Source organism: Sarcophilus harrisii, chromosome 2 (assembly GCF_902635505.1).
Source record: "Sarcophilus harrisii chromosome 2, mSarHar1.11, whole genome shotgun sequence".
Taxonomy (NCBI): domain Eukaryota; kingdom Metazoa; phylum Chordata; class Mammalia; order Dasyuromorphia; family Dasyuridae; genus Sarcophilus; species Sarcophilus harrisii.
In genome coordinates, this window is record NC_045427.1 from 244,981,429 (window position 1) to 245,009,259 (window position 27,831).

The 27,831-nt window shown below is 38.0% G+C and overlaps 2 protein-coding genes, 1 long non-coding RNA gene and 1 pseudogene across 5 annotated transcripts in view; 2 read left to right on the forward strand and 2 right to left on the reverse strand.

Annotated features, from left to right (window-relative positions):
* The window catches only part of GMEB2 (glucocorticoid modulatory element binding protein 2), a 55,644-nt gene extending 54,621 nt beyond the window's left edge, over positions 1 to 1,023 (reverse strand). For both annotated transcript variants that reach the window (XM_031951788.1, XM_031951787.1), the window contains exon 1: positions 836 to 1,023. The gene's annotated coding sequence lies outside the window, so the exon portion shown is untranslated. The remainder of the gene's footprint in view (positions 1 to 835) is intronic.
* Positions 1 to 14,616, forward strand: part of LOC116421531 — a 75,647-nt gene extending 61,031 nt beyond the window's left edge. Inside the window, exons 4-5 of the long non-coding RNA XR_004231925.1 lie at positions 13,568 to 13,618; positions 14,481 to 14,616. This is a non-coding gene — a long non-coding RNA (uncharacterized LOC116421531). The remainder of the gene's footprint in view (positions 1 to 13,567; positions 13,619 to 14,480) is intronic.
* On the forward strand, positions 113 to 841 carry LOC116421530 (annotated as a pseudogene).
* Positions 3,462 to 27,831, reverse strand: part of STMN3 (stathmin 3) — a 38,953-nt gene continuing 14,583 nt past the window's right edge. For both annotated transcript variants that reach the window (XM_031951790.1, XM_012554086.3), the window contains exons 2-5: positions 19,482 to 19,577; positions 18,102 to 18,277; positions 9,369 to 9,560; positions 3,462 to 8,473 (exon numbers count right to left, since the gene is read on the reverse strand). In XM_031951790.1, coding sequence (XP_031807650.1) covers positions 8,414 to 8,473; positions 9,369 to 9,560; positions 18,102 to 18,277; positions 19,482 to 19,577 — 524 coding nt within the window. In that variant the 3' untranslated portion in view covers positions 3,462 to 8,413. The remainder of the gene's footprint in view (positions 8,474 to 9,368; positions 9,561 to 18,101; positions 18,278 to 19,481; positions 19,578 to 27,831) is intronic.

The window sequence follows — 27,831 nt, forward strand, 5'->3', positions numbered from 1 at the left end:
AAACCCAGCTCGGGGGGCTTCCACTGGGGCGGGGTGGGGAGAGAGATTTTGCAGGCAGCACCACCCGGGGCGGGGAGGGCTTCGGACCAACCTGGACACGGTACATGCAACAGCAGGGAAGCCGCGCGGTGGCGGGGGGCGGGGAGCCAGCTGTAGACATGTAATGGAACTAAAAGAGCGCATCGGAGAGCTATTCACGGGGCATGCTGCTGCGGAGGGGAGGCCTGCATGCTGCATGCAACTGGGGGAGGAGCTGCTCCGGAGGAGGAAACGAGCGAGAGGGCTAAGGGAAACTGCACTCTCCGGGACGGAGAGGAGATGGCCGGCATGCACGCCCCACCCGCCCTCCCCGGAAAGCTGAGGTTGGAAGATGCGGGGGCGGTGGATGGGGACATCACTAACCTCCCCCTACCCAGGTCGCTTTTTGCAGCATGTCCCAGTCCCTTACCTCCCTTCCCCCACCTCTATCCTCCCTTCCCCCCCTTCCCACTTCCCTCCCCCTCCCCCGTGGGGGGCAGAGGCGCGAGGCGAGGGGGAGGGCGTGGGAATGGCCTGACGCACGCGGCTGCCGGCTTCGTCTCGCGCCGTATTTACGCTGTAGTCACTGCCGCCGGCGGCCGTTGCGGCCGTTGCCGCCGCCGCCGCCGTCGCCGTCGCCGTCGCCTCCTCCTCCTCTTCCCCCCCCTCCTGCCGTAACGTCCTGACGCTCCGCAGGGACCCCTGACTGGACGGACGGGTGCGTGAGGGGAGCCGGAGAGGCCTCGCCGCGGGGGGGTGAGAGGGAGGTGAGAGGAAGGGATTGGGCCGGGAAGACCCCGCTGTGGCTGCCGCTTACCTCGGGGAGAACCGAAACCAGTCTTGCTGAAACGCCCAACGACGGGGGCAGGGAAGGGGACGGCGGCGGCGACTCCGCTGGCGAGGACGGCGGCCACTGGGCTCGCTCCTTGTTGGATATTCGGCGGCGGCGGCGGCGGCAGCTCGGGCGCGCGCCTCCCGGGTGACGCAGGAGGCGAGGAGCGCGCACGCAGGAGGGGTGCGGAAGGGGGAGGGGGTGACTTTTTTGGTGCTCCTGTGGTTTGAAAAGCCTCCGTAGGGAGGCGGAGCAGGGCTGATTGGGAACTGTGAAATAAGTCCTGGGCGGGCCCTTACGCGCTTGCGCGCAGAAGGCTAGATCCATGCTGCAGCGAGCAACCGCGTTAGCAGACTCGGGCTTCAAGCTGGGTGGAGAGGTCAGGGCGTCTTCTCTGGTAGCGTCCTGCTTTAAGGGAAGCTGCTCGTGGGTGGGCCGCTAAGTGAAACTAGAGAGGAAAACAGGAAGGTATCTCTAACCTAGGGAGGGTGGTGGAAATAGCCAGAAAGTACCTCTCCCCAAATCCAGCTGTGAAAGCTGCCGTTTCCCCACCTGTAAAAATGGGCGTCATAAAACAAGTTAGCCCTTTCACTTTGTAGGAAATTGGAGACAGGAATACTGTATTTTGATGATATATTCGAAACTACATTTTTACTCTAGAAGAAATTCCAGCAGAACTGAATAGGGGACAGTCTGAATTTCTCCTTAAGGCCCAGAAAGTATCGTGCAAATTCCTGTTTTTCCTACAGCTGACCCTGCCCCCAACAATCAGTCCTAGTTAGAAAAGTATGTATCAGAAGTCAGTATTTGGACTTCTGCTTTCTTGATTCCCAATTGGTGTATTTGTTTTTTTTTGTTTGTTTGTTTTTTTATTCCGTTCTGGTGGTATGTATGGGTGTTGATGCTTTCAGTCCCGATGAGAAAAAACTTGAGTGGCTGCATATGTAAGCACTTGAAATATTGGAAGAATCACTGTATTTTCTCATTGTTTGCCAAGAAATAAATGCCTAATGGTTATGCCAAAATGAGTAGCAAAATATTTTGGGCACCTGAGAAACTTGTTTCTCTCCTCTAAGTGTTGGTAGCCACAAGGTTCCACCTTTGTGTTAATTGTATCGTAATGTCTTATTCTTAGAAAGGTTTCTTTAGTTACATATGTGATTCTCAGTTCTTTTAACTTTAAAATTTCAGGTTTTTCTTGTAGCTGTATACCTCTATACAAAATAGGGGGAGTAATTTTCCATTAAATTGTTTGGGGATGCTAAAGTAAAAAAAGTTAGGACGTTTAGGAATTTAACCTTAATGTGGCCTTGATACAATAATAGTGCACCTAAGTCCTTAGTTTTTGTTTAAAAAGACAAAAGTTTGATTATGTAAGCCAGAGAGATTGTATGGATGGTAGAAATGAAATTGATCTCGAGTCAGAATACCGAGGTTCCATTTGTTTCCACGCTGGACAGTTCTCTCAATTTTTTTGAGCCCTAGTTTGTGAAGTAGAGCAGATAAAGATTATATCCATCTCATCAGATTGTGAGGAAGGGATTGTAAACTTTGATGTGCCTTATTATTTCCAGAAGATTCCCCCAGTTATACTTGTAAAATTTCGGTGGTTTCTATACTTAATCCAAAGTAACATGAAGTTTGTTAGGAATATTTATGCATATCTTGTATTATAAAGGAAGCTTAGTAAAATTATTTTCTGAGATGTCACTTGTAGAAGGAACTTCCGTCCTTTGAAATAAATCACTTTACAAAATATAGTAAAAGATAAGCTTGTTTTTATATCTTTGCAATGCATTTGTATTCATTTGGTTTTGAAAAACCAAAGGCAAATAATATGTAACAGAATACTGTTAAGTTAAAAAGATGAATTTGATGAATACAGGGAGAGTAAGGCGTATATAAACTGATATGAAGCAAAACAATGTATACTTTGAGTGTATGTAACGACTTTTTCCTCATATGAGGATTACAATGTGGAACACTACTTAGAATGTCAGGCTATTTTGCTGTGTTGGTTACTTTTGCTAAACTACTTTTTCCTCTTATTCTTGTAGGAGTGGTTCTGGGAGGGGGGATAGAGAAGAGAATGGGAAATATATGTGATGTAAAAGCAAAATATGTTAATAAAAGCTGTTTTAAAAGCCCAAGAAAAGATTGGATTTTGTAGCTCACTCAAAAATACATTGGGTGGTATTGATTTCTTCCAGTATTTTACTATAATAAAAAATCTCATTCCAAAATTTAGTTTAATACCAACTTTATTTTATCATCACTTCTTTTGCACAACAACAACCTTAAGTTGACAATGAAATGCACTAAAGGAACTAGATGATGTCAGATTGGTAGGAAATCCATCACAGGCTTCTTGTTCTATGTATTTGAAAGCTGTACACACTGTTTTGTGAAGAATGGATCCTATATAGGGTCAGTGATATTAAAACCCAAACTTTAGAGTTGTACTGAGTACTTATTTTTGGCTTTGATTTTGTCATGGTCTGGCCTTTTTTTTTAAAGCAACTGGATTAGTTAAATAAAAGATATAATCTACCAGTTTAATGATTAAAAGCCTTAATAGTAGCCAGCACTTCCTTTTTGTTCCATAAAGGACACCTAACAGATGCAATATTAGTCCTAAAATATAACTTTATCCCCTAGCATGGTTAGGAACTAAATCACTATAGCACCATAACCAGCCTTTCCCTGACCATGTGGGGATGAAAGTGTCAGTGAATACATATTACATAGACAATACATCTCTGTACTTCATAGTGGATGCATACACATTACAGATGTATGTTTGCAGGATCAATAAAATGTTGAGTACAGCAGACAAAGGTGAATTATGCAATATAAGATCATCGTTAGAAATCGCTTTGGCCCAGTGACCAAATGAAACATTAAAATTTCGGTTTTTAAATGGAATCTTAATAGTCTTTGTATGAAGTGTGTATTAATTTGTAAACAACTACTTACACTGACAGTCAGCAATCAGTATTTCTATTTATATTTCTACCACAAAAATTGTTTACAACAAAACCAACTTCCCTCCTACCCCATGACTACAACTTTTATATGGTATGATTATAACAGGACTACCCTGATTTGACAGGTAGGGTTGGGGGGGAAATAACTAAAAATTTAAAGAGTAAATGAGCTATAATTGCAAATGTCCCAAGATCACAGATCCATGTCAACTCACACCCACACATATTCAACATTCCCTCCCTCCCTCCCTCCCCAGAATAGCTAATCTCATCTGACAATTCTGCACAGAGAATATGGTATTGGGTTGGCTTTTTTTTTTCCTCAATCCTTTTTACCAAATTCCAGCCTCTTTTCTGACATTTTTACTTGTCCAGGGTTTCCAATGATAGTTGTTTGTTTTTTAATCTCCCTTCTTATTTTCCTACCATAAAGCCATGGAAAGCTATGATACAAAGTAGCCAAATGAAGCAGTTTTTATTTTCTATCTACTTATGGGGAATTGCTATTTGTGTCATACAATTTAAGACTTCTCTTCTGGCTTTAAAGAATACCCATTGAGCTAGTAGCAAGAGAAAGAGGGGTTGGTTGAGGTTTTCTAGTCACATATAGGAGGATAGGCATTTTGCCTTCTCTAAGGATGGGGATTCAGGATCTGGATAAGCTCAAAAATGACTTGCAGATATGATTGAAGGTATAACCCTCATCAAGGTTGGTCTTATATAGCTAGCAGTAGCACACTTTTGTGCTTGGGAGGTCAGAAATAATTTCCAGCACTAAAGATAATTAACAATTTCTACTAAATTCTTCATGACCAAGGGATATTATCTGCCTCTTTATTATAATCTAGGCAATATCAGGGGTTCCGTGCAAAAAGAAGAAATGTCCATAATAAGACTTGTTGTTTCTTAATGAAGTTGTAAGAGATGAGGAGAGTTAGAGTATAGAATAAGATGAAGAGATAGGAATCTTGTCCTAAACTGCCCAGACTTGACAGAAGCTAACCAAATAACTGGCATAGACTATAAGAGCAAGTTAGCAAGAGAGCAAAGCAATAGGCAAAGCCACCAAGAAAAAAAAAAAGAGTCCTTGGGGAATTGCATTGAACTTCCCTAATGCTGGATCATATCCTCTCAGCCAAATGATGAGGTGGTTGAAGAGTGCTGTGTAGCATCCAAGGATTAAGATAAGGACTATGCAGTCTTCTATTAACAGAAATATGGAGGATTGGTCTTGATTGTTCTATCTTAACCATTTCTTTTTCTTCTAAATTACATGTGCCTTAGTCCTTAATAGGACTCCCAAGGAAAACTCATGAGATTATCATAGGTTACTCTCAGGAAATTGATAGTTAGACTAAATCCTCTGAGTAGGAGGCACTGACGAACATTCTTAGCAAATCCAAATTTACTCAGAAGGCTCTTTTTACCCCTTTAAGAGTAGCTTCTATACCCCGAGGCTGTCCTATTTCCTAACCAATCCCCTCTCCTCTGGTCAAAAGGGGAAATGGTTTTCCTGAATTGTATCCAAACTCATGAGTACAACATTTCTTAGGATTCTCACTAATAAAAAGTATTTACAAGTTTTAGTTTAAAATTATGTCCCAAGCAAACAATTACAGAGCAGGACAGAGTTGATAAATTGCAGACAGTTTCCTATATCCCATAGATATAAGACCCCAACATTTGGACCATTTCAACCATTACACTCTAGCACACACAGAAATTTTAATATTACTATTAATTTAAGTAATTCTTAACTTTTAAAATTTACCTTATGATATGAATAAGATGAATCTGAATTATAGTAAGTTTCTGCTACAAGAATTGCTACCTGCTAGAAACTGATGACTATTAAGAAATTCAACCTTCAGTTTCATCTTTTTCCTTGCCCTAAGCAACTTTAGCTTTTAGCAATTGCCAAATCCTAAATATGGCCTCCAGCTTCCTCTGGGGACAGTCTTATCAAAGAGTCTTCTGCAACTTTAGGAGAAATAACGGCTAAACTTATTCAGCTATGGGGACTCAGTCTCTTTGATGTAGAAGGAGTAGGATCCTTACACACAGATTTAAATCATCACATTTTGAAATGGGATATGAATGAACACAAAATAACAATTTCACTTCCTCAACATTGCTCCCAGCATAATGGAAATTAAAAGTAGTTTGTTTTTACATAGAGGATTGGGAGCAAATTGGCACCAGATACAGTTAGCCAAAAGGACTCAGACACTTGTTAAACTTTTGTGTGAGTACTAGAGTAACAACTTTGTGTAAAAGCACTATGTTGGCCAAGGTAAGATAACTGGATGTTTACCTGCTTTGGCTTTTACTCATGAATGTGACTGAGGAGGCAAAAGGAATCAATCCAATTTTCCCTACTAAGATTGAGCAAATTTTTGAAAAGGAAAGTTTATTCTGAGTTCCCAGATAAGGCTGAAAGATGGTCCCAAAATTTTAAGAGAAAGAAATTGCAATATTAAAGATGGTCAGCATGGTAATTTGATATTGAATGCTCTCTTTCATAAACTAAAAAGAAAGACCCCACTGGAACTGCCAGAGAGGTTTGGGATTTTTATTTTTCCCATTAATAAAATGGAAAATATGATAAGCAATGTTTGGGTGAGATTCAGCTACGGATTTCAGCCCTTTTTACCCTCTCCCAACACTTAAATCACCAGATAATTGAATCTACTAACTTTATACTACTGCCTGTGTAACCTTGAACAAGTTATCTGTGGACCTCAGTTTCCTTATCTTTAAAATGAGGGCGTTAGATTAAGTGACCACTAAAATCTCAGCCAACTCCAACTCACAGGGATAGATCATGAGCCTATGATGTCACCATTTGCTGCTACCTATGTCCTATGAAAGAAAAGAATCCTCAGCCGATTATCTTAATTACACTCGTGGACTGCCAAAAAGAAGTAAATAAAAAAATTTAAAGGCTGTTAGAAGTTAAAAGCAAACAATCTTTTCACAAGTTTTAAAAAATAAAGAAAAGAATTAAAATCTTCAATGTCCTCCAAGCATAAAATGGTAGGTCCTAACAGATAGAGGAACAGCCTTAGAGTCTGGAAGTTCTGAGTTCAATCTCATGACAGACAAGCTGTGTTCCCAGGGGAAGTCACTCTATGTCTTAGTAGTTTAAGGCAATTCTCAATAAATTACAGATGAACTGCTAAGCTCAAAGTCACAAATCTACTAATGGCCACCAAAGAAACTATAGTTTGGCTATTTTAAAAAGATGAAAAGGTCTAGGTCATACCTAGCAGTTGCCTTTTATTTTGAGTTCTAATATTCAACCTATTCCTTTTTATAATCTGGATTTGGAATTTGTGTCCACCTAGGCTGTTGCTTTCATAGAACAAGTAGACACCCCAAACCATTCACATCAGAAGATGTGTCCACACTGGTAGCCTCCTCCACAGTTAAAGAAAACCTGGTCTTCCACCTACCATGCAGCAGAAGTGAGTCTACCTATTGTTCTTTCTCTTCCAGTTTTTGAGTCCTTTGAAAAAAATAAACTATGAACTTTACATGTTTTTATAGATGGATAAAGCAGAGCTTCTAATGAACTCAACTCTGTTAGTACTAAATACTTCATAGAATGTCTGACAAGTTGATATCCCTTATGCAAAGTTCTGGATTTTCAATGCTTTAGATTAGATTATAATACTCATCCTAATGCTTTTTGAAAATTTCTGCTCTAGGTAACAGCATGTCCATGTTCCTGATTAGAACTGTTCAAATAGCCTCAGACTTCCCATCTCCATAGAATGTAGATCTTTAGTCTCTCATCCTCTCTAAGCACTGATATTATGATTAATAATGAAAAAAACAGCTGAGTTAATATTTGGCATTCATATATTCAACCCCTTATATTTGTTTTCTGGGAATAAAGCTATGACATAGACCATCTGAGCAAGTCCACTAACAGTTCTCAGGTTTATCTTTTGGAACCTTGGGCCTCATCAGTGCTAGAAACAGTAACCCAAAAAGAAACATAATATTAACTCTCCCATTCAATTTCCTTTCTTCTCTAATCCTGAAGATAACTGGATACATTCATTGTTCTTCCTCCCCTTGTTTACCATCAGTGAAGAAATGATTACTTTTGACTCCTTTTCCCCTTGACACTGAAAGCTGGTTCAGAATAAATCCCCTTAAATGGAAAAAAAAAAAAAAAAAAAAGTACCATGAACAAACTTTGGATAAGAAATCCACATGTCCATGCCACTGTTGGTTGAATTTATTAATGTCTCCATCTTTTACATTAGTTTAAGAAAGATTTCAGGAACCAAGTAAATTGAATTATCAGGTGATTAATGTGATTAATTATATTTATATGACTAGTGGCTACTCTGTTTAGAGTTCTCCAAGGCCAGCAAGGCCCTCCACAAGGACTGGATAGATAAGGATCCTAAGAGAGAAGCATAAACTAGGGAAATCAGCATAGGAGTAAGCAGAAGAGAAAGGGAAGGGTAAGTAAAGAAACAAAGTTGCATCTAGACAAACAAAAATTTTTTTGTTGTTGTTTTATATCAGGAACCAGGTGGTAAGCACATAGAAAAGCCCATTAACCAGAGATCTCCTCCCGCTGCTCCTTGTTCCTGCGGACTTCAGCTGCATGAAGTTCCTGCAAAGACACAGCAGAGGAAGAAGAGATCACCTAGAGACGTTAATTTTCTGGACATTCTTGCTTTCTCCCCCCTCGCCCCCCCCATTATAGTTTTCCTCCTTCTTTTATCATGGAAATCTCTTATACCTAGGTTCAGATTCTTCAACCTCCATTTTAGACTCCTATTCAGAAGAAGGGTAGCAGAAACGAGATTAATGGGAAGAACTTGGATTAATGGAATTAGGCTAGCCTAATAGGCTCTTAGGCTTTATAGAGTAACATAAATTATCCCTCCCCAATCTTCCTGACATTCTAGTGTAACTGAGTATTGTGATGTGGCAACCAAAAAGAACTAATGTGCTATTAGGCCAAATCAATAGCAATAACAGAACTACGAAGTATCAACTATAAGAGAAAGAACTGCTGTATTGAGCCCTGGTTGTAGTACCGGGGGATTACACAGACCAATGCCAAATATTTGAGTGGCAAGAATGAGAATTTTTGTGTTGGGGCTGAGGTGGGAAGGAAGAGAAGGCTTCTGAGCAGAAAGATTACCTGAGGACAAAATGACTAGAGTCCAGGGATTCTACTCTTCCTCTTAGCCTCTCCGTGCACATAATATACAATCAGGTTATTTATATTGAAAGTAACTAGACTGGAGAAAAGGCTCTTTATTAGGGATGCTTATTACAATTCCAACCCACCAAAATTGGTACTAAGGGTCACTAATTAATATAGAAACTGCATTTTTCCATTGATTTTCATTAGATTCATTGTATGGGGATTTTTAGGGTGGGGTAGGTAAAGTTAGTCATTCCAATCTGCCAAAAGAAAGATGAAATTCTTCCATAAGGATTCTTAGTCCTAATGAAAGAGAAAGGGAATGGGATGTGAGAGAAGCAATAAGACTCACCTTCTCCCTAAGCCGCTCCCTCAAGGCAGCCAGATGAGCCTCCCGAATCTCTTTGCTAAGTTCCATCTTATAGTTGAGTTTTTCTTCTGCCAAACGGCTGAAGTTGTTGTTTTCCTCTAGGGCCTTGTGTAGAACCTCTCTCTCATGTTCCCGCTTCTCTGCCAGCTGCTTGAGTACCTGTGCCTCCTGAGTCTGGCAAATTAAAGGGCTCCAGGTGAAAACCAGTGATCCATTCCAGAAGAGTCCCTCTTCTTTCCTTTCCCCAACATAAAAAATCTTTGCTTACCTAACTAATCATAGAGTGATCTTTCCTTGACAGATACCCAACAAGAAGGATCAAAGATGTACTCTTTAAATAATGTAGGACATGAAACAACATTCAACAGAAACGGCAAATAATTTGCCACTTTTTCAACAACAGACTTATGGTGCTGAAGCTATTCCCACAAACCTCTCAGCTCACAATCATGCAATTAGAGGGTTGTCCCCATTTCACAAAAACTAATCTTCCCCACAACTGCTACTTTGTCAGAACTATGCAGAATAAACTTCAGTAGTTCTAAAACACCAAACCTTAAAATTCAGCAAACATTTATTACACCTTTCATCTCGTGTGCAAAACCCAACACAGGCACAGAGGGCATAGAGATGAAAATTAAGACAGTTCTGGTTCTTATTGTCTCTGACTTGGACAACTGCCGTATCCTCCTAACCAATCTCTCTGCCCAATCTCTGCTTATTTCAGTTCATCCTCCACCAGGCTGTCAAAGTGATTTTCCTAAAGCACAGGCGTTGCCATGCTACCTCTCGACTCTGTAATTCCAGTGTCTCCCTGTTACATCTAGAATCAAATATTAAAGCTCTTCATAGTCTGACCCCTTCCTAGCTCTCCAATCTTCTCCAATCCCATCCAAAAATTTTATAAGCTAATCATATTTGCTGTTCCTCACACATAACCAAGCATTCTCTGTATTTATATCAGCTGAAGGCTGTGCCTGGCATGTTTATTTCTGTAACACTCTTAAGGTTATTTTTTATCTACCTTTTTATGTATCCTGTATATACCTAAATATTTGCATGTTGTCTAACCTGTTAGAATAGAAGTTTTTTGAGGACACTTTTTTCTTTGTATTGTTGTGCCACAGTTTCCTTTTATTGTCCTGCCTCAATTTCCCTAAATTGTTCTGCCTCAATCCTCCTGCAAGCAACCCCCATTTTCTGTTCATTAAATAATTAGGGCTGTAGAGATCCGGCCACTCTGGCATTCCAAAAGATAAAACTCCAGATGTCCTATCTCAGATATCAAGTTGCATCCTCTATCTCTTGGTTCAGACTTTGTCTCTAATTGACTACCCCCTTTACTCTCAGTTTATCAGAAGTTATGGTCCTACCCCAACCTGTCAGGACTGAATTGGTGGTCCCTGACTGGAATTCCTGCTGTTTACCAATGCTCAGACCCCACTCCTTGCCTAGGTCTCCCTGATTTTGGAGCCACATATAAATCATTGGAATCTCACATTCGAGGCTAATGCTGAATGCTTTAAAACATCAGCCCTGGGACCAAAATGGATCCTTTGGTCCCAGAAAATCTCTCCCTCTGAGAAATCCAAATAAAATATTAAAAACTCTCTAATCTTTATCTTGCCTCAGTTTCTCCAGCATTACAGTATCCCTAATGTTTAATGCTTAACATGTAAAAGTTTGTTGATTAATTGAAAAATGACAATAGCTAAGAGTATTCTAAGCTTCCACAAATTTTCTTTTCTTTCTTTTGCCTCCTTCACATACCACTTGTATTATAATTATCTGTGAATGTTGTATTGTCCTACACTCCTCTTTCCTACCCCAATTTAAGGTCATGACTACCTGGAACTATATTATTTTGTAATCTTTACTATCACCAGCACCACCCACCTTACCCCAGTTCCTAACATAGGCGAAACACTGGATAGAATGTTGACTTAGAATCGGGAAGATCTGAGTTTAAATCTTGCTTCAGATATCTTCATGACGCTAGCAGGTCCCTTAACCTCTCTTGTCCTTAGTTTTCTCATTTGTAAAATGGGAATGATAATATTGATGAGGTACTGAATAATTGGGTGCAGCTGGCAGAGAAAGAATGAAATATTGATGCAATTGCTCCTTGAGGCAAGCAGGAAAGGCACTGATGGGGATCACTATGACATTATGGCCCCACCTTGCTGTGTCCAGCCAAAAAATCCATGTTACATCAAACTCAAGGTTAAATTTCCGCTATAAATTTGTCTATGGTTCACACCATTTTTGCTGTATTTCTTTTATAGGCCTCCAAAGCACTCTTCCTCTTGGTGTCTTTCTCCTCACCCCTCCCCATGTCATGTGGTGTCTCTCCTCTCAAAATCCCACCATGCCTTATGATGTCTTTTCCTTGTAGATAACTAGCTCTTTTAGGGTTCTAAATCTCTTTTGCTATTTTACCTGCTAGCTAAATCCATACTCCAGCCTCATGGGGTGTTCCCTTTCTCCTGGTAAATTGTGATTTCACTAGGGAACTTGTCTATCATTAATTGTTAAAAACAACTTTCCTTGCTAACTATATGCTCTCTCAACTCTTATTTCATATTTATCACTCCTGATGCCTTTTGAATCTCTCCATTTTCTCTGTAACCTCTTCTCCTTAATAAACCTATCTTTTGACAAAGAGAATTCTTTACAGGTCAGAACCCCAAAATTTGATGCCTATACCAATCTCAACCTTTAGTGCCCTCCTAAACCACATCAATATCACTTGTCTTACCTGGTTGTTGTGAAGATCAAATGAAATAGTGTATATGAGGAGCTTTGCAAACATAAAACACCACAAAAATGCTGGGCATTATTTGTATAAAATAAGTACTTAATGTTTGTTGAATTGAAAGAGCTGTGAGGTAGGAGGAATAAGATTATAAATTTTACAGGTATCCCTTATATCTTAGTGAAGTTTTAAGCTTAAAAAGTTTAAACTTTAATTATCCTTTAAGCTTTAGGAGCTTAACACTGAACCAACACTTTCTGGATAACCTATATAATAACAGAATTACAATAGGAAGAATTAAATAGATGGGAAAGGTCCAACTTTATCTTCTATTACATTCTAATCATATAGTCAGTCAGTCAGCCCATTCTTTTCAGCAATAATACTTTGTTGGCTAAAGTACTTTACCAAGATCTTTTCCTGCATAGGAAATCCCCAACAAGAATGGATGGAGAAGACATCTAAATCTTTCAAGTCCCATCTCCAAGAAGTTTTTCCAGTTACTCTAGCTCACTCTTCATTGAGTTTTATAGAGAAATATAATAAGCATCATTTTGGAATTACTTGAACTAAATTTTGCTATGGAGAAAGGTATTTTGTAAGCTAGTAGTAGCAACAGCAACAGCATTTATATTTAGGTAGTAGTAAATCATATTTATGGGCAGCTAGGTGATACAAAGGTTAGAGTTTCAGAAATGGAGTCAAGAAGATTCATCTTCTTGAGTTCAAATCTGGCCTCGGACATTTACTAGCTGTGTGACCCTGAGCAAGTCACTTAGCTCTGTTTTCCTCAATTTCCTCATCTGTCAAATAAGATGGAGAGGGAAATGGCAAACCATGCCAGTATCTTTGCCAAGAAAAGGTCACTAAGAGTAAGATACAACTGAAAAATGACTGAATAACAACAAAGTCATACTTATTTATTCTTTATAAATATATGGCATATTTATATATTGAACAACATGTACATTTTACCTAAATGTCATATATTTAGATTTTCCCTGTCTAATGAGAAAGTACAATATTTATTAAAACATGGTTAGAAGGATCAGTTGGAGCTACTGGATAGATATGTGACCAGCTGTTAAGTGTTAGGGAATATATTCCTTGTGTTATTGCAAATCACTGGAGAAGCAGCTGTGTGCAGTGTATTGTTAGTTAACTGAAGGATGTATAGGACATTGTAAGTGTTAAGGGAGGGCCTATGTTTCATACTTCTTTTGGATTCTTCACAGCAGCCCTGTGTCATTCTGCTTTTTCCCACCTTGAGCTTTTGTAGATGCTGCCTTCTATGACTGCAATTTCCAAATCTCCAAATATTATTGTTCACATTTTCTATAGCACTTGAAGATTTATACTTCACATTTTTATCACAATAACCTTGGAAGGGTAGGTAATGCAAATCTTCTTTCATCTAACTTTACAGACAAGGGAATGGAGCCAGAGAAGTTGTGATTTGCCTGTGGACATAGCTCTAGTAAGTGTTACACAGTTAATCAAAATCAGAGGTGAAGAGTCTTGATTCTAAGTCTAACCCTTGCCAGTGCACCGTGATATCTCTTTACTAGATTATGCCTGTTATAACCTTTTTCTTTTTAATGTCACAATTGAGTATAATTTTTCCTTGAAATCTTCACTGATCTCCCCCCCCCCCCCCCCCATCTCCATCCAATTTATCCAGGTTCATTTCTAGTCCTCTTGATCTATATCTTGCCACTGGATCCAGATGGCTCAGGCAGATGACCTTGCTCAACTCTCCCTCTTTTGAATCTAATTAATTTGCAAGTCATGGCATCAATTTCCTGATGTCATGGTCCTCTTCTAGAATGAAGAGTAAAAAACCAATGATTCCCCCCATTAGAGGGGAAGCCAAGAGGTACTGAGCCTAAAGTCAGGAAGACCTAAGTTCAGGTTGGACCTCAGACACTTATTGGTTGTACAGTTAATACAATCTGGACAAGATACTTAACCTCTGTCCATCTCAGTTTTCTCATCTGTAAAATGAGGTTAATAGCACCAGTGTAGTAAGAATTAAATGAAATATTTGTAAAAAGTACTTATTTAGCACAGTACCTTGAACATAATAAGAACTATGTAAATTCTTATTTGCCTCAGTTTCCTTATCTGTAAAATAAGTTGGAGCAGGAAATAGTAAGCTACTCCAGTACCTTTATCAAGAAAATCCCAAATGGGGTCACACAGAGTTGGCTACAACTGAAACAGAAGAACTAAGTATAAGTCATTAGCTAAGCACTTCAAGTATCTCACAGCATTTTATTTGGATATCTGTATGCTTGCCTTATTATACTATATTATATATTTTCTTTATCTCCATCAAGGGACTACAAGATTTTTTAGAAGCAAAAATTTGAATGAATTTTGAGAACTACTAGCATCTAGAACGGACCAGACCAAGTACAGCTTGCCATTTTCCAATTGATAAATGATGAAAGTATATTCACAATTTTCAGATGAAGAAATTAAAGACATTTTTAGTCATATGAAAAAATGCTCTCAATCACTGTTGATTAGAGAAATGCAAATTAAGACAACTACGGTACCATTTCACACCTTTCATATTGGCTAAGATAATAAAGAAAAGATAATGATAAATGTTGGAGGAGATATGGGAAAACTGGAACACTAATGCATTGTTGGTGGAGTTGTAAACTGATCCAACCATTCTGGAGAATAAATTGGAATTATGCCCATAAGGCTACAAAACTGTGCATGTGCTTTGATACAGCAGTGTCTCTACTGGATCTGCATCCCAAAGAGATCATAAAAAAGGGGGAAAAAACCCACATGTGGGTCCCCACAGTTGGGGAATGACAGAATAAGTTGTGGTATATAAATATAATAGAATATTATTGTTCTATAAGAAAGGATGAGCAAGCTGATTTCAGAAAATCCTGGAAAGATATATATGTACTGATACTGAGTGAAGTTTATGAGTAGAACCAAAAGAACATTGTACATAACAAAATCAAGATTACGCGATGATCAACTGTGATGGACTTGGTTTTTTTTCAACTATGAAGTGATTCAAGACAATTCCAATAGACTTGGGATAGAAAGAATCACCAGCATCCAGAAAGAGAACTATAGAGACTGAATGTAGATCAAAGCATAGTATTTTCACCTTTTTTTTGTTGTTGTTTATTTGCCTGGGTTTTTTTCTTTCTCATTTTTTCCCCCTTTTGATCTGATTTTTCTTGCACAGCATGATAAATGTGGAAATATGTCTAGAAGAATTGCACATGTTTAACCTATATTGATTGGATTGCTTGCTGTTTAGGGGAAAAGGGAGGGAAGAAGTGGAGGGAAAAATTTGGAACAGAAAGTTTTGAAAAGATGAATATTCAAAACTATCTTTGTATATATTTGGAAAAATAAAAAGCAATTATAAAAAAATAAAATTACCCACATAAATAAATAAATGCTTGCTGAATTTAACAGAATAGAGTTCTACACAGGTATGTACCATAAGCCAGAGCTGAGAATAAAGGTGAGTGACTCAATAATAATGAGCAGGTTTTAAAAAGATGACCACCTCCTAGAAAACTAGGAAGACTAGATCCTATTTAGAAACCCAAAATAATGGGGAGGCTTGGGCCATATGGGCAAGAAAAGGGAATAAGACAGCATTTCAGACGTCCAAGGGGAGCCAATGAGACAGGGAATTTGGCAACAAATTTTTCTGAGTAATATTAATTCCTTTGGGACCTATTGTATCCTGAGATGCCAATTAATTCTGCAAACATACAGAAAAAAGTCTCCACGGGGAAGCAATAGAAGGGGGAAAAGGCCCTCCTGCTGGGTTATCAGGCGCCTCATCGTCCATAACTTGAAACTAGAAAAGCCTTAAAGAAAACAACTTTTTTAAAAACTTATCTTTTTAAAGTGTTTTCCAAAGGACTCAGAGAGTAATTGTCTATTCTGTCAACTAGGCACTCCTGGTTAGTACTCCCATTAGCCCAGTGTCAGAATGGGACTTGGGAATACAGAAAAGATACCCCCTTTATTATTATTATTATTATAGCTTTTAATTTACAAGATATATGCATGGGTAATTTTTCAGCATTGACAACTGTAAAACCTTTTGTTCCAATTTTTTCCCTCCTTCCCCCCACCTCCTCCCCCAGATGTAGGTAGACCAATACAGTATATGTTATGTTATATGTTAGTTAGTTAAGTTATGTTAGTTAGTTAAGTAAGTTAGTTAGTTAAGTATACGTTAAATACTATATATATATATATATATACACACACGTCCAAACAGTTATTTTGTTGCACAAGAAGAATCAGACTTTGAAATAATGTACAATTAACCTGTGAAGGAAATCAAAAAAGCAGGCGGACAAAACCAGAGGAATTGGGAATGCTATGTAGTGGTTCACACTCATTTCCCAGAATTTTTTCTCTGGGTGTAGCTGGTTCTATTCGTTATTGAACAAATGGATCTAATTTGGTTTATCTCATTGTTGAAGAGAGCCACATCCATCAGAATTGATCATCATATAGTATTGTTGTTGAAGTGTATAATGATCTCCCGGTCCTGCTCATTTCACTCAGCATCAGTTCATGTAAGTCTCTCCAGGCCTTTCTGAAATCATCCTGTTAGTCATTTCTTATCGAACAATAATATTCCATAATATTCATATACCACAAATGTATTCATCCATTCTCCAATTGATGGGTATCCATTCAATTTCCAATTTCTGGCCACTACAAAAAGGGCTGCTACAAATATTTTTGCACATACAGGTCCCTTTCCCTTCTTTAAGATCTCTTTGAGATATAAGCCCAGTAGAAACACTGCTGGATCAAAGGGTATACAGAGTATGATAACTTTTTGAGCATAATTCCAAATCACTCTCCAGAATGGCTGTATGTATTCACAAATCCACCAACAAGGAAGATACCCCTTCTAATAATATTAGCTGCAATAAGTAAACAGATATTAAGTACTATGTTGCAGGCACAATGCCAGGCAAGCCCTCATAGCAGAAGTTTTTAACCTTTTTGGGTCACAGATCACTTTCACAGTCCGATGAAATCTATGTATTCTTACATGTTGATTTCATTCATAATTAAAGGAAATGCTAAATTTCTTTAGAAGTTAAAAAATGAAGATAAACTTTTTACCATCCAGGTTCACAGACCTCCCCAAAAATCTATCCACAGAACATTTGAGGCTCCATGAACCCCAAGTTAAGAACCCCTGCTGTTAGCAGCTGCTTTAGCCAATATCAAGAGTGTGTTAGTAAATATTTAACAACTAGCTTGAGTATAGGAGGGATTGTAGGCAAGATGTACTTTTAAACTTAATTTGCATTATTAACATTCTCGGTCATTTTCTCTAGTCCAGACAATCAGCAAAAAACAAATCAAACACTGATGATCAATCTGTGTTTGCTGATTTTAGTGGTGTAAATGTCTCACAGAAAATTTAACAACCAGATTTCAAGAGCCTATTCAAGCCTGCTCCAACATTGTTCTAGAGTCACTTGATAAATACTCTTGTCACTCAGATTCTGAGATCCAATGATGTTGATATTTTTCATGCAAGGTCTCCAGAATAGTGTGATTTCCATGGGATTGGAGCTGTCTTTGGTTCCTGCATAAGTGCAGGACTGCCAATTCCAGTACTTCAGGAAAAAGATCCAGGATGCTAAAGATCCAGGTGCCCTTTCTGTAATCCATTAGTCTTGGTAGAAAAAAGTAGAGTAGACGGAAGTAAAGAAACCCTCCTGCATTTTACATAAAGGTCTGTAGGAAGGAAAAGCCTCATGTAATTTAAGCCACCAGCCCTGCTGAACATTTTCACAAGCAAAACTCTTAAGAGAATAAAGTTGTCAATCTTCATTTACATATTGATAGGGCTAGAGCAGGAAAAACTAAGGTCATAGTCACCATAATTAGTGTTTGTGAATAGATAGCATAAAAGAATTCTTTACCTTCCTTCTCTCCTCAGCAGCCTCCAACCTTTTCTGCAGTTCTTCCAGAGAAATGTCCTTCTTCTTGGGTGGGGAAGAAAGTATAGGACTTTCTGGGGACAGATCTGAAGGTGACTTTAAAATCACTTCAAAGCTCTGGCCAGATGCTCTCTTGTCCAGTTGCTTTACTTCCATGTCTATGAGAAGAAGACAGGTTTGATGCATTTATCATGCTCACTACCTTGGAAAAAGCTGTACAAAGATGAGAGATTTAGAAGAAACCTTAGAAGCTCTTCCATCAGGGTGCATCTGATGGGGGTGTGGTCCCTTTGAGATTCCTTTCTGATTCCCAGCCCCTCCTAGTTGGTGTAACTCTCAATCAAGGACCTTTTGATTCACAAATCCTGGTCCCTTTGAATTCCAATAGAAGATCTGGACCTGTCCCCGCCCCACCTGGATCTGAGCCAATTAGGGGGTACACCCACAGGCCCCTCTAGCTAAATCTCTCATTATAAAAGAGTTAAGTTGGAATCCTCTTTTGGCAGAGATTCCAAACATGCCAGCCTTACACCTGGCATGCCAGGACCTTCTGTCCACTGAAACTCTTGTGTCTGGTACCCTTCTTATCTCTACCTTCAACTATTTCCTTTACTATACTTAACTATACTATACCTTACTTCCAAATCCCTTAATAAACTTCTTTTATCAATCTAGCTTATCAGGCCAGTAAATTCCTTTATTGAGGACTTGCACCACCACTAGACTTCATTTAACTCTGTATCCTTGCGCCAAATGCAATGTGGTTGCAGGGGAGCTCTATTTGACTCCCTGTACCCCGAACCTGCCATTAGACCTCAACTAAACCCTAATTTCATTTAGGTACCCCAACTCTAGACCTCATCACATCCAAGATTTAAGACAGATATTATGTTGGAGGAAAGAGACATGCCTCAATTTCTGGCTGGATTTTAAGTCAGCATCTTCCCTGATATACCCTTTAATTTTTTTTTTCCTAAGTAGCCTCCTTTTCTATCTGATTCAAAGCTTCTCACTCACCCTCTGTGTCAATCATTTTAGCCAGGCTTATGAATGACGGTCCAGAAGCAAATATAAAAGCAGAAGGAGGGAGGGAAAGCTTTTCTGGGTTCTTACTTCTCTCTTCTGTTTAATCATATAGCAAATATTGAAGGACATGCCAAAAATAAGCAGTTATCCCATTTTGTTTCTGATCACATAAAGGAGTGCTGGTGTTCCTTAGTCATTTTTATAGGCCAAGGCAGCCTTTGTAAGCTGGCAACCATTCTCCTAAGGCTCTGTGGCATGAACTGAGATACTTTTAGTAAAGTCGACTTATAGCAGTAGGATCTTGCTAGCTAAAATGGTAGTGGATTGGATACTTACCTCCATATTGATAAATGGTGTTTGGATGGGGTTGGGTATAAAAGCAGGAGCAGATCAGTGAAAGCACAGACAGCTCCTTCATTTTTTCCTTGTATGCTGTAAAAACAAAAAATAGGATGAAATAAGAATTAAAAAAACATCTCTGGTCTCCCATTAAAATTAACATTCAAGACTGTTTCTCTGCCTCACTCTTTCTCTCATATGCATGCACACAAGCATACATACATATATATATATATATATATATATATATACACACACACACACACACACACACATACACATACATACCACATAACAGCACATAGAGCACTGGACCTGGAGTCAGGAAGACCTACGTTCAAATACAGCCTCAGACACTTCCTAGCTGTGTGACCCTGGGCAAATCACTTACCTCTATTTTCCTCAATTTCCTTATCTGTAAAGTGGGCTGGAATGGGGTCACAAAGAGTCAGACAAGACTATTGTTTGTTCTTTGTCCCCAAAGAGAATCAATGACATCATGTCAATGAACAACCCTATACAAATCACTTAAACTCTGTCACACTTTCTTCAACTAGCAAAGTGATCATAATAGCACCTACCTCACAGGGCTATTTTAAGGATCAAATGAGATGATAATTTGTAAAGCATTTAGCAAGTGCCTGCTACATAGTCCACTGTTAATAAATGTAAATTCCATTCCAAATATGAGAGTTCATAACTAAAAGGACAGCTGTAAAAACCTTTAGCTCCTATATCTAGTACACTAAACCAATCAGTACAGAACCAAGCAGATGCCTCACAGCTCAGTGAGTTTAGAGGGAGCTAGACAAGGTGTTTAAAAAGAAAAAAAAGTGGTTTCTAAGAGGGTTTCATTTTGAGTAATTACTAATAACATAAGAAAAAAATTCTAGATAATGTCTGTTGTTACAACTTCTAGGAGAGACAAACTGCTGAGTTACTTAACTGAATGCATAGTTAGAATATCAACATTATATTATTGAGCTCAGGAGAGTATAAATTCATCTGGAATTGAATATTAGACAACTGTATATCAGAAATCAGAAAGTATAGAAGTGGCATGGAAAATGGAATAGATTAATGTATGTGGATATGGCCAATGATATTTTCTGGGATTTGGTAATGATGGGGGTGAACCTGAAACTGTGTCCTCTTTAATCCATAAAAAAAAATCTATAAAAAGGGTGACTTGGGGTCTCAGACTCTCCCCTGGGAAAAGTATACCTTTCCCAGACAAGCCCTTCCCAAGTTAAGTGGCTTCATTCAATTGGAGATCTTGGTCAAGTCACCCTCCATTGAAACTGAGATCTTTTAGGGATGGCCCAGATCCCCTTCAGGGAGTTCCCAGGCTCTGGGAAAAAGCCTTCAAACTCCCAGTTAGTTGATTTTATTCCTATTGAGTGACTCAAAACTCCAAGATAAGTACTCTCTTTTCAATTGGAAATCTAGGCCCAAGGCATTGATTGAAACCCCAGCCTCAGACTGCTAATAAAAGACAACTCTGAACTTCAAATCTTTGCAGAAGTCTGAAACAGGATTATGCTTTGCCAAGGAAGCTCTCTTCTTGTCAAAGCTGCCTGCCAAGACTCTTGCCCACTGTGAAGATATTCCCTTCTCAGCATTAACCCTTGTTATTTCCCTGACAGGACCTTTGCCACTAAGAAGTCTGTTTTCCTAACAGGCTGGCTTCTTAATGAACAATAAAATTCTCTTTTGCCATACAGACTTCTTGGGTTTGTGAATTCTTTCACATTAGACCTCCACCAACCTGAGGGGATTCCCCATCCCAATTCTCATATCTCTTCACTACCACTAGCCTCATCATTTGTACCTCATCAGTAACTACATCTGTTAATTGGAGATTTCTTTTAAAGGGTCTCATGAACACTGACATCACTACCTATTATGCATCCCACCCTCCCAAAAAAAGGTATAAAGGTTGCTTAATCCAGCATGCTAACACAGGCACTTTTATCCTGACTACTTTTTAAATACAGACTTTTTTTTTTTTTTTTAAACTATTGATGTTACCAGGGAATAAAAATCTATGAATAGCTTATCCAAGGGTAGGAACTATCCCAGCACTACACAAACAACTAGGAGGTTGACTTCCTTCCATGAAAAAGGATCTAGAGGAGACTTTGGATACTTGATTCTGATATGTCTCATTTCCATAATTGTTAAGTAATTGTAATCTATAAGAACCTATTTTAAGCAAGCTACTCTGCTAGTCATTGCTTGGTCTAAAGAGATGAGATGTGATCCTTGGCTAAGATTACAATTTAGTAAAAACAAAAAGAAAAAAAAAGGATAAGATGTGCACAAATAACTTCAATACAAGGCAAAATGTTCATGATAAACATTTGGAAAGAATGACACCATTAACCAATCAGTATACATAGTCAGGTACTGTGCTATGTGCTGAGATATGAAGAAACAAGTAAAATAATCTCTGCCTTCAAAAAGCTTATATTCTCTCAGTAAAGACCGTGTGTGTGTGTGCACATGCACACACACAGCCAGAATAAAGCCAAGAGAACATGATGAGTACAAATGGTGATTGGACTATGATCATAGGCCATATAAGAATATATAGAGTACTTGGCTGATGGCTTTTAGAGTATGCATATACCTTTGGTAACTGGTTCTGAGTTGCTAACTACATGGTTAATAGGAGCACCTCTTTGATTGACTCTGAAGAGAGACCTTTGGGCCCTAGACCAGCAGTAGCCCAGACAAGGGCTATTCCAGCAGAAAATTCTGCTGGTTTTTGCATAAAGTTTGAACTTACTTTCTTAGAGACTGAGATGGTATAAGAGAAGCTGCATCACAGAAGTACTCCCCAGAAATATTGGTGTTTCTGTTCTTGCTAAATTCTCTAAGTAAATATTCTTTTTGTAAAAGAAAATGTTTATTGGTTAGAACTGAGGTATTAGTCACTAGAGGTTAAGATGAAGGAGAGACACATAGGAATGAGGGCTCAAGCTAATGGCATTAGAGAAAAGATACCTCAAACCCTTCTCATGTTAGGAGTAAGTAGGAACTCAGATATTTAGGTCAGGGTTCAACATGTATATTCAAACTGAGACTTGCTAAAGATTTTAGCTTAAAAAGGTCAAGCTCTCCCATTGTATCCTGGGCCATCTCTAGTCATCCTGATCTGTATCTTACCCCTGAACCCAGATGGCTCTGGAGGAAAAAGTGGACAGCCCTCCCTCATTTAAATCCAATTTTCTTGCATGAAATGGAATCACTTCCCTGATGTCATGGTCCTCTTTGAGAAGGAAAAACAAACAACATTCTAGTGAGAGGCAATGCTATAAGGAAAGAACATATATTGGTATTTTCTAATTTCACTCTCTCAGAACAAGGCCTGCTACATTGCCTGCTTACGGTTCAATAAAGGGTTCACCTCTTCATGTGGAAGTATTCAGTGTTTTTAAAGGAAACGTAGGATGTGGAGTCAAAGAATTGTTATATTGAGATTGCAAATCAGGACAATTGATAAAAATAATGATGCCTTCAACTAAAATAGAGAATTTAAAGAGATGGGTAAACTTGGAGGGAAAAATGAGTTTTGTTTTGAACATGTTGAATTTTAGATATCTCAGAACATTCAGATAATATGTTCAATAGACAATTTAAAGTGTAGGATTGTAGTTCAGGAGAAAGATGAGATCTGAATATATTATGCCACAGTTCCCTTTTAATGTCCTGACCCACTTTCTCCAATTGTCCTATTTAGTTACTCTGCCTCAGGTTATAACCTTTCCCTTTTAATGTTTGATGAGAAAAAGGTTTTATATTTTTAGGCTAATCATTTCTTAATGTTTGACAGGATAAAGGTCTATCCATTTTAGACATCATTAGAATATCAGTAACCTCTCCAGTACCTCCCTCCATTGTGTCATCCTAGGTGCCTCCCCCCATTAGGTTACCCCCATCCAGGTACCTCCCCCGTTATGTCATTGTTCTTGTTATCCTATAAAAATCTTGCTGGATTCTTTGAGAGGATAGTCTCCTTTAGCCCTGGGACCAACCATGGATCCATTTGGTCCCAGTATATCTCTCCATTTAATAAACTATTAAATTGTTCTCTAATCTCTGTCTTGCTCAGTTTCTCCAGCATTACAATATGAGATCTGGGAATCATCTACCTAGAGATGACAAAAACCCATGAGAACTGATGTTACCAAGTAAGAATGTAGAGAGAAAAGAGAACACAGGCCAGAACAGAGCCCTAGAGATGGTGGATTCTAAATTAGCAAAGAACAATGAAGTGGAATCTTAGACAAAGAAGAGGAGCAAATGAGAACAGTTTCAGGAAAACCAATTGCAGAAAAGTAAAAAAGGATGAGTGCTAAGAAAGTCATCAGATATGTTAAGAGATTAATGATAACTTTGAAGAATGTAGTTTCAGTTGAGCAGTGAAAATGAAAACCAGATTGAAGAGGGTTGAGAATTGAGTGAAAAGATCTGAAGTAAAGAGTGTAGACAGCTTTTTCTAGGTGTTTGGCTGTGTAACTAGAAAAAATTAAAATGATCCTAAAGTTTTGTGTTTTAAGTATAGGGAAGTTTTTGAGTGTGTTTATAGACCATAAGGATGGAGCATTTAATTAGAGATTAAAGATAAAGAAGGAAGTGGTTGTGGGTACAATATGCTGGAGAAAATAGGAGAGTAAAAGATCAAGGGTATATATAAAAGGAATTGGCTTTGGCAAGGTCCAAGACTACCTTATCACTACATTAAAATGAGGGGTGTAGGGGAGGAGACAGCTATATAGTGCAGTGGATAGAATACCAGCTAAGGAGGACCTGAGTTCAAATGTGGCCTTAGATATTTAATACAGGCTAGCTATATGATCCTGGGCAAGTCATCTAACTCCAATTGCCTCACAAAAGATAAAAAAGATAAAAAGGTGATGATAGGATGATATCAAGGGGGTTTTGAGGTGTTAAAAAAAAGAAGAAGAAAAGGAAGTTCATAGGGAATTCACTATTTTCTCAGTAAAGTGTGGGGCAAAATCCTTAGTTGAAAATTTGGGGCACGGGAGAGAAAATGAGGCTGGTTTGAAGAAAAAAGAGAATGTTTAGAATAATCTATGTAAGAAGTAGGATAGAAAACCAAGTAGAGAGAAGTAAAAATTATAATTTACATAACGGCATCAGCTTCAGGGAATGAGGCAACAGATGAATTATACAAAAAAGTTAGTATCTAAAGTTCAAATTAAATCATTGTATACCTTAATATTTATGTGGATGTAATGATGATCAGAGAAGCAGTAGTGTCAAAATAATTTGAAAAATGTGATTCAGGAATAAGAAATGAGAGACCAATAACTTGTAGATTTTACACAAATCTTACACCAAAGAATCATGAGTAATCTTACCAAGGAGAAATTTTGGAAACAACGAACATGCTAAATACCAAATTACATTGCAAAAAATGAAATTGATTATAGTTTGACAGAAAAAAATTTGATTGCCAATATAGGAGCCATTTCTGAATCAGCTGTCAATATCAGACAACTTCCACATTAGATCAAATCAAAATCAATATCAAGTTAGAATAAAAATGAGAATATATAGCACAAAACTAAGACAATGCCATCCTGACCTATTGGAACAAACTGTTAAAACTTATAAATGAGAAATGAGTAAAAGAACAAGACAACAAATTAGACTATCACTATTTCCTAATGACATCTGGCAAATCTGAATCAATTTCCACAATGAGGAAAGTTCAAGATCTTAAAAATCCATTCACCAAACATTTAATTTCCTTGCCAAGTGAAGCAACTTGAATGCTAGACAGTTCTTTAGTAAAATATTAATAATAATTAAATAAGTAATAATTAAGTTAAAATAGTAACAGGAGCCAGCTTATAGTACTTAAACTGACTCATAAGAGCTAATTATTAAATTTTCAGTGTGAGCATTTACACTTCAGAAATCAGCAAATTTAACTGGGCTTGATTTATTGTTTTGATTGGTCTAAATCAAATGATGATTTTTTTTCCACTCAAAAATTGAGTAGAAAATGATGGAGAAAATGTTAATAATGTACATTGAACTTAAAAGTGCATCACAGTTGCACTTGCAAGGGACTGGTAGGGTAAGAGGAGAAGGGAAGCCAGTTTTTGTTTTAGGTTTTATATTATATATATGTGTGTGTGTGTGCATTCATTTTTTATATATTTTCATGAGTTATGTTGGAGAAGAAAAATCAGAACAAAAGGGAAAAATCACAAGAGAAAAAAAAACTGAAGGAAAAAAAGGTTAAAATAGAATGATCCACATTCAGTCTCACTTTACTCTGCAGAAGTTTATATAGCTCTTCCCAGGTTTTTTCTGAAATCATCTCTTTCATGATTTCTAATAGCACAATAGTATCCCATCACATTCATATATCATAACTTGTTCAGTTATTCCCCGATTGATGGGTATCCCTTAAGTTTCCAGTTCACTGCTACCACAAAAAATAGCTGCTACAAAAACCTTTGCACAGTTTAACAATGTTTTCAGCAGTTTCATTTTGCTTTCCAGAGTGGCTATATCAGTTTACTGCTCCACGGCATTAATATACCTATTTTTCCAAATTTGTCATTTTCTTTTTTTGTAACCTTTGACAATCTGAGGGATTTGAGGAAAATGGAAGGTAAATCTCGGAGTGGTTTAATTTGTATTCCTCTAATTTATTAGTGATTTAGATAGACTCAGAGTGCAGATTGAGATATGCCTTTTTTGGACACGGCCAGTACAAGAATTTATTTTGTTCAAATATTCATGTTTGTAATAAGGGAGTTATTTTTCTTGCTTTCTCAGTGCAGGAGAGAGTGTCTCTCCTTTTATTTACTGAAAAAAAAATTAAAAATCGCTTTGATAATTGAGTATAAAGTGGATTAAAATGAAGGAGAATTGGAGAAGTGAAACTGATTAGGCCATTGAAATAGTACAGATGAGAGGTTAAGAGGACTAGAATTAGTGTAATGGCTATTTAAGTAGAAACTAAGGGAACATTTATAAGAGATGTTGGAAAGAGAAATAACAAGATTTTGTAACATTGTATATGTGGATGAGTGAAACTGAAGAGTCAAGAATATGACAAGGAGAATGGTGGTTCCCTCAACAAAAACATGGAATTTGGGAAGAGAAATGAGTTCAGGAGAGACAGTTAAGTTTTGTTTTGGACATGAATTTGAGTAGTCTCTGCAAGATTTGATCATCTGCATAGAAATGACCACTGAATTTATGGAAGCTGATGAGTTCCCCAAGTACAATAATACATAGAGGGAAGATAAGACAGTACAGGACAGAGTTTGATAAAGATTCAGTATAGGAGACTGAGAATGAATGGTCAGACACGTAGAAGGAAAACCAAGAAGGAACAGAGTCAACAAAAACCTAAAGAAGAGAGTTTCAAGGAGGAGACAGTAATCTACAGTGTTAAAGTTTGCAGACAGGTCAGGAAGACTGTATATGAAGCTATATTATTTTGAGGACATCAAGATAGCTCTTTTCCAGATAACTGAGAGGGAGGTTTTAAAAGATCATAGATATCATTATGATTGAAAACAGGATTCTGGGGAAAAAATATTGAAGATTACTAGCCAATTCAATTCAACAAACATATTTTTATTGCTATATGCAAGGTAATGTGCCAAATACTAAGGTCAGGATACAGAAAAACTGTATAAAATATTCCTTTCCCCCCAAGAGCTTACATTCAACTATACAAGATGTACATAAATATAGTATAAGGAAAATTGAATAGACGAAAGAAGCAACAGGAATAGTATTACTACTTTACCCTCTATATAAAATTTTTATGAAACAAATCTATAGTCTCCAAAGTTAATCAAAGGCTAATGGAGAGTAAAGTGGTGTCTGAGTAAGCTATAGCATATTACTGATGACGTGTGTAAATGAATGAATGAATGCATGAGATCCCTTCTAGTGAAAGAATTGGCCAACCCCAGAGGCTGTGGCAAAAAGAGATTTTATTTTACACAAAGAGGCTTTCCTCTTAGCAAGCCTATTGTGCCACAGTTCCTTCTTATTGTCCTGCCTCAGTTTCACTGGTTGCAACTTTCCTTTTCTGCCCATTAGAACTTAGATCATTGGGCTATGGAGATCTGACATTCCAGAAGATAAGACTCCAGATGTCCTATTTCAGATACCTAATTGGCATTGTCTATATCTCTAAGTTTCAGACTTCCTGGCTCTAAGCTGGACACCTACTTAACTCCCAGTTTGTAAGAATTTATGGTCCTATCCCCCAACCTATCAGAACTGGATTGATGGTTCCTCCTGGAGATTCCCACTCACCAGAGTTTGGACTCCACTC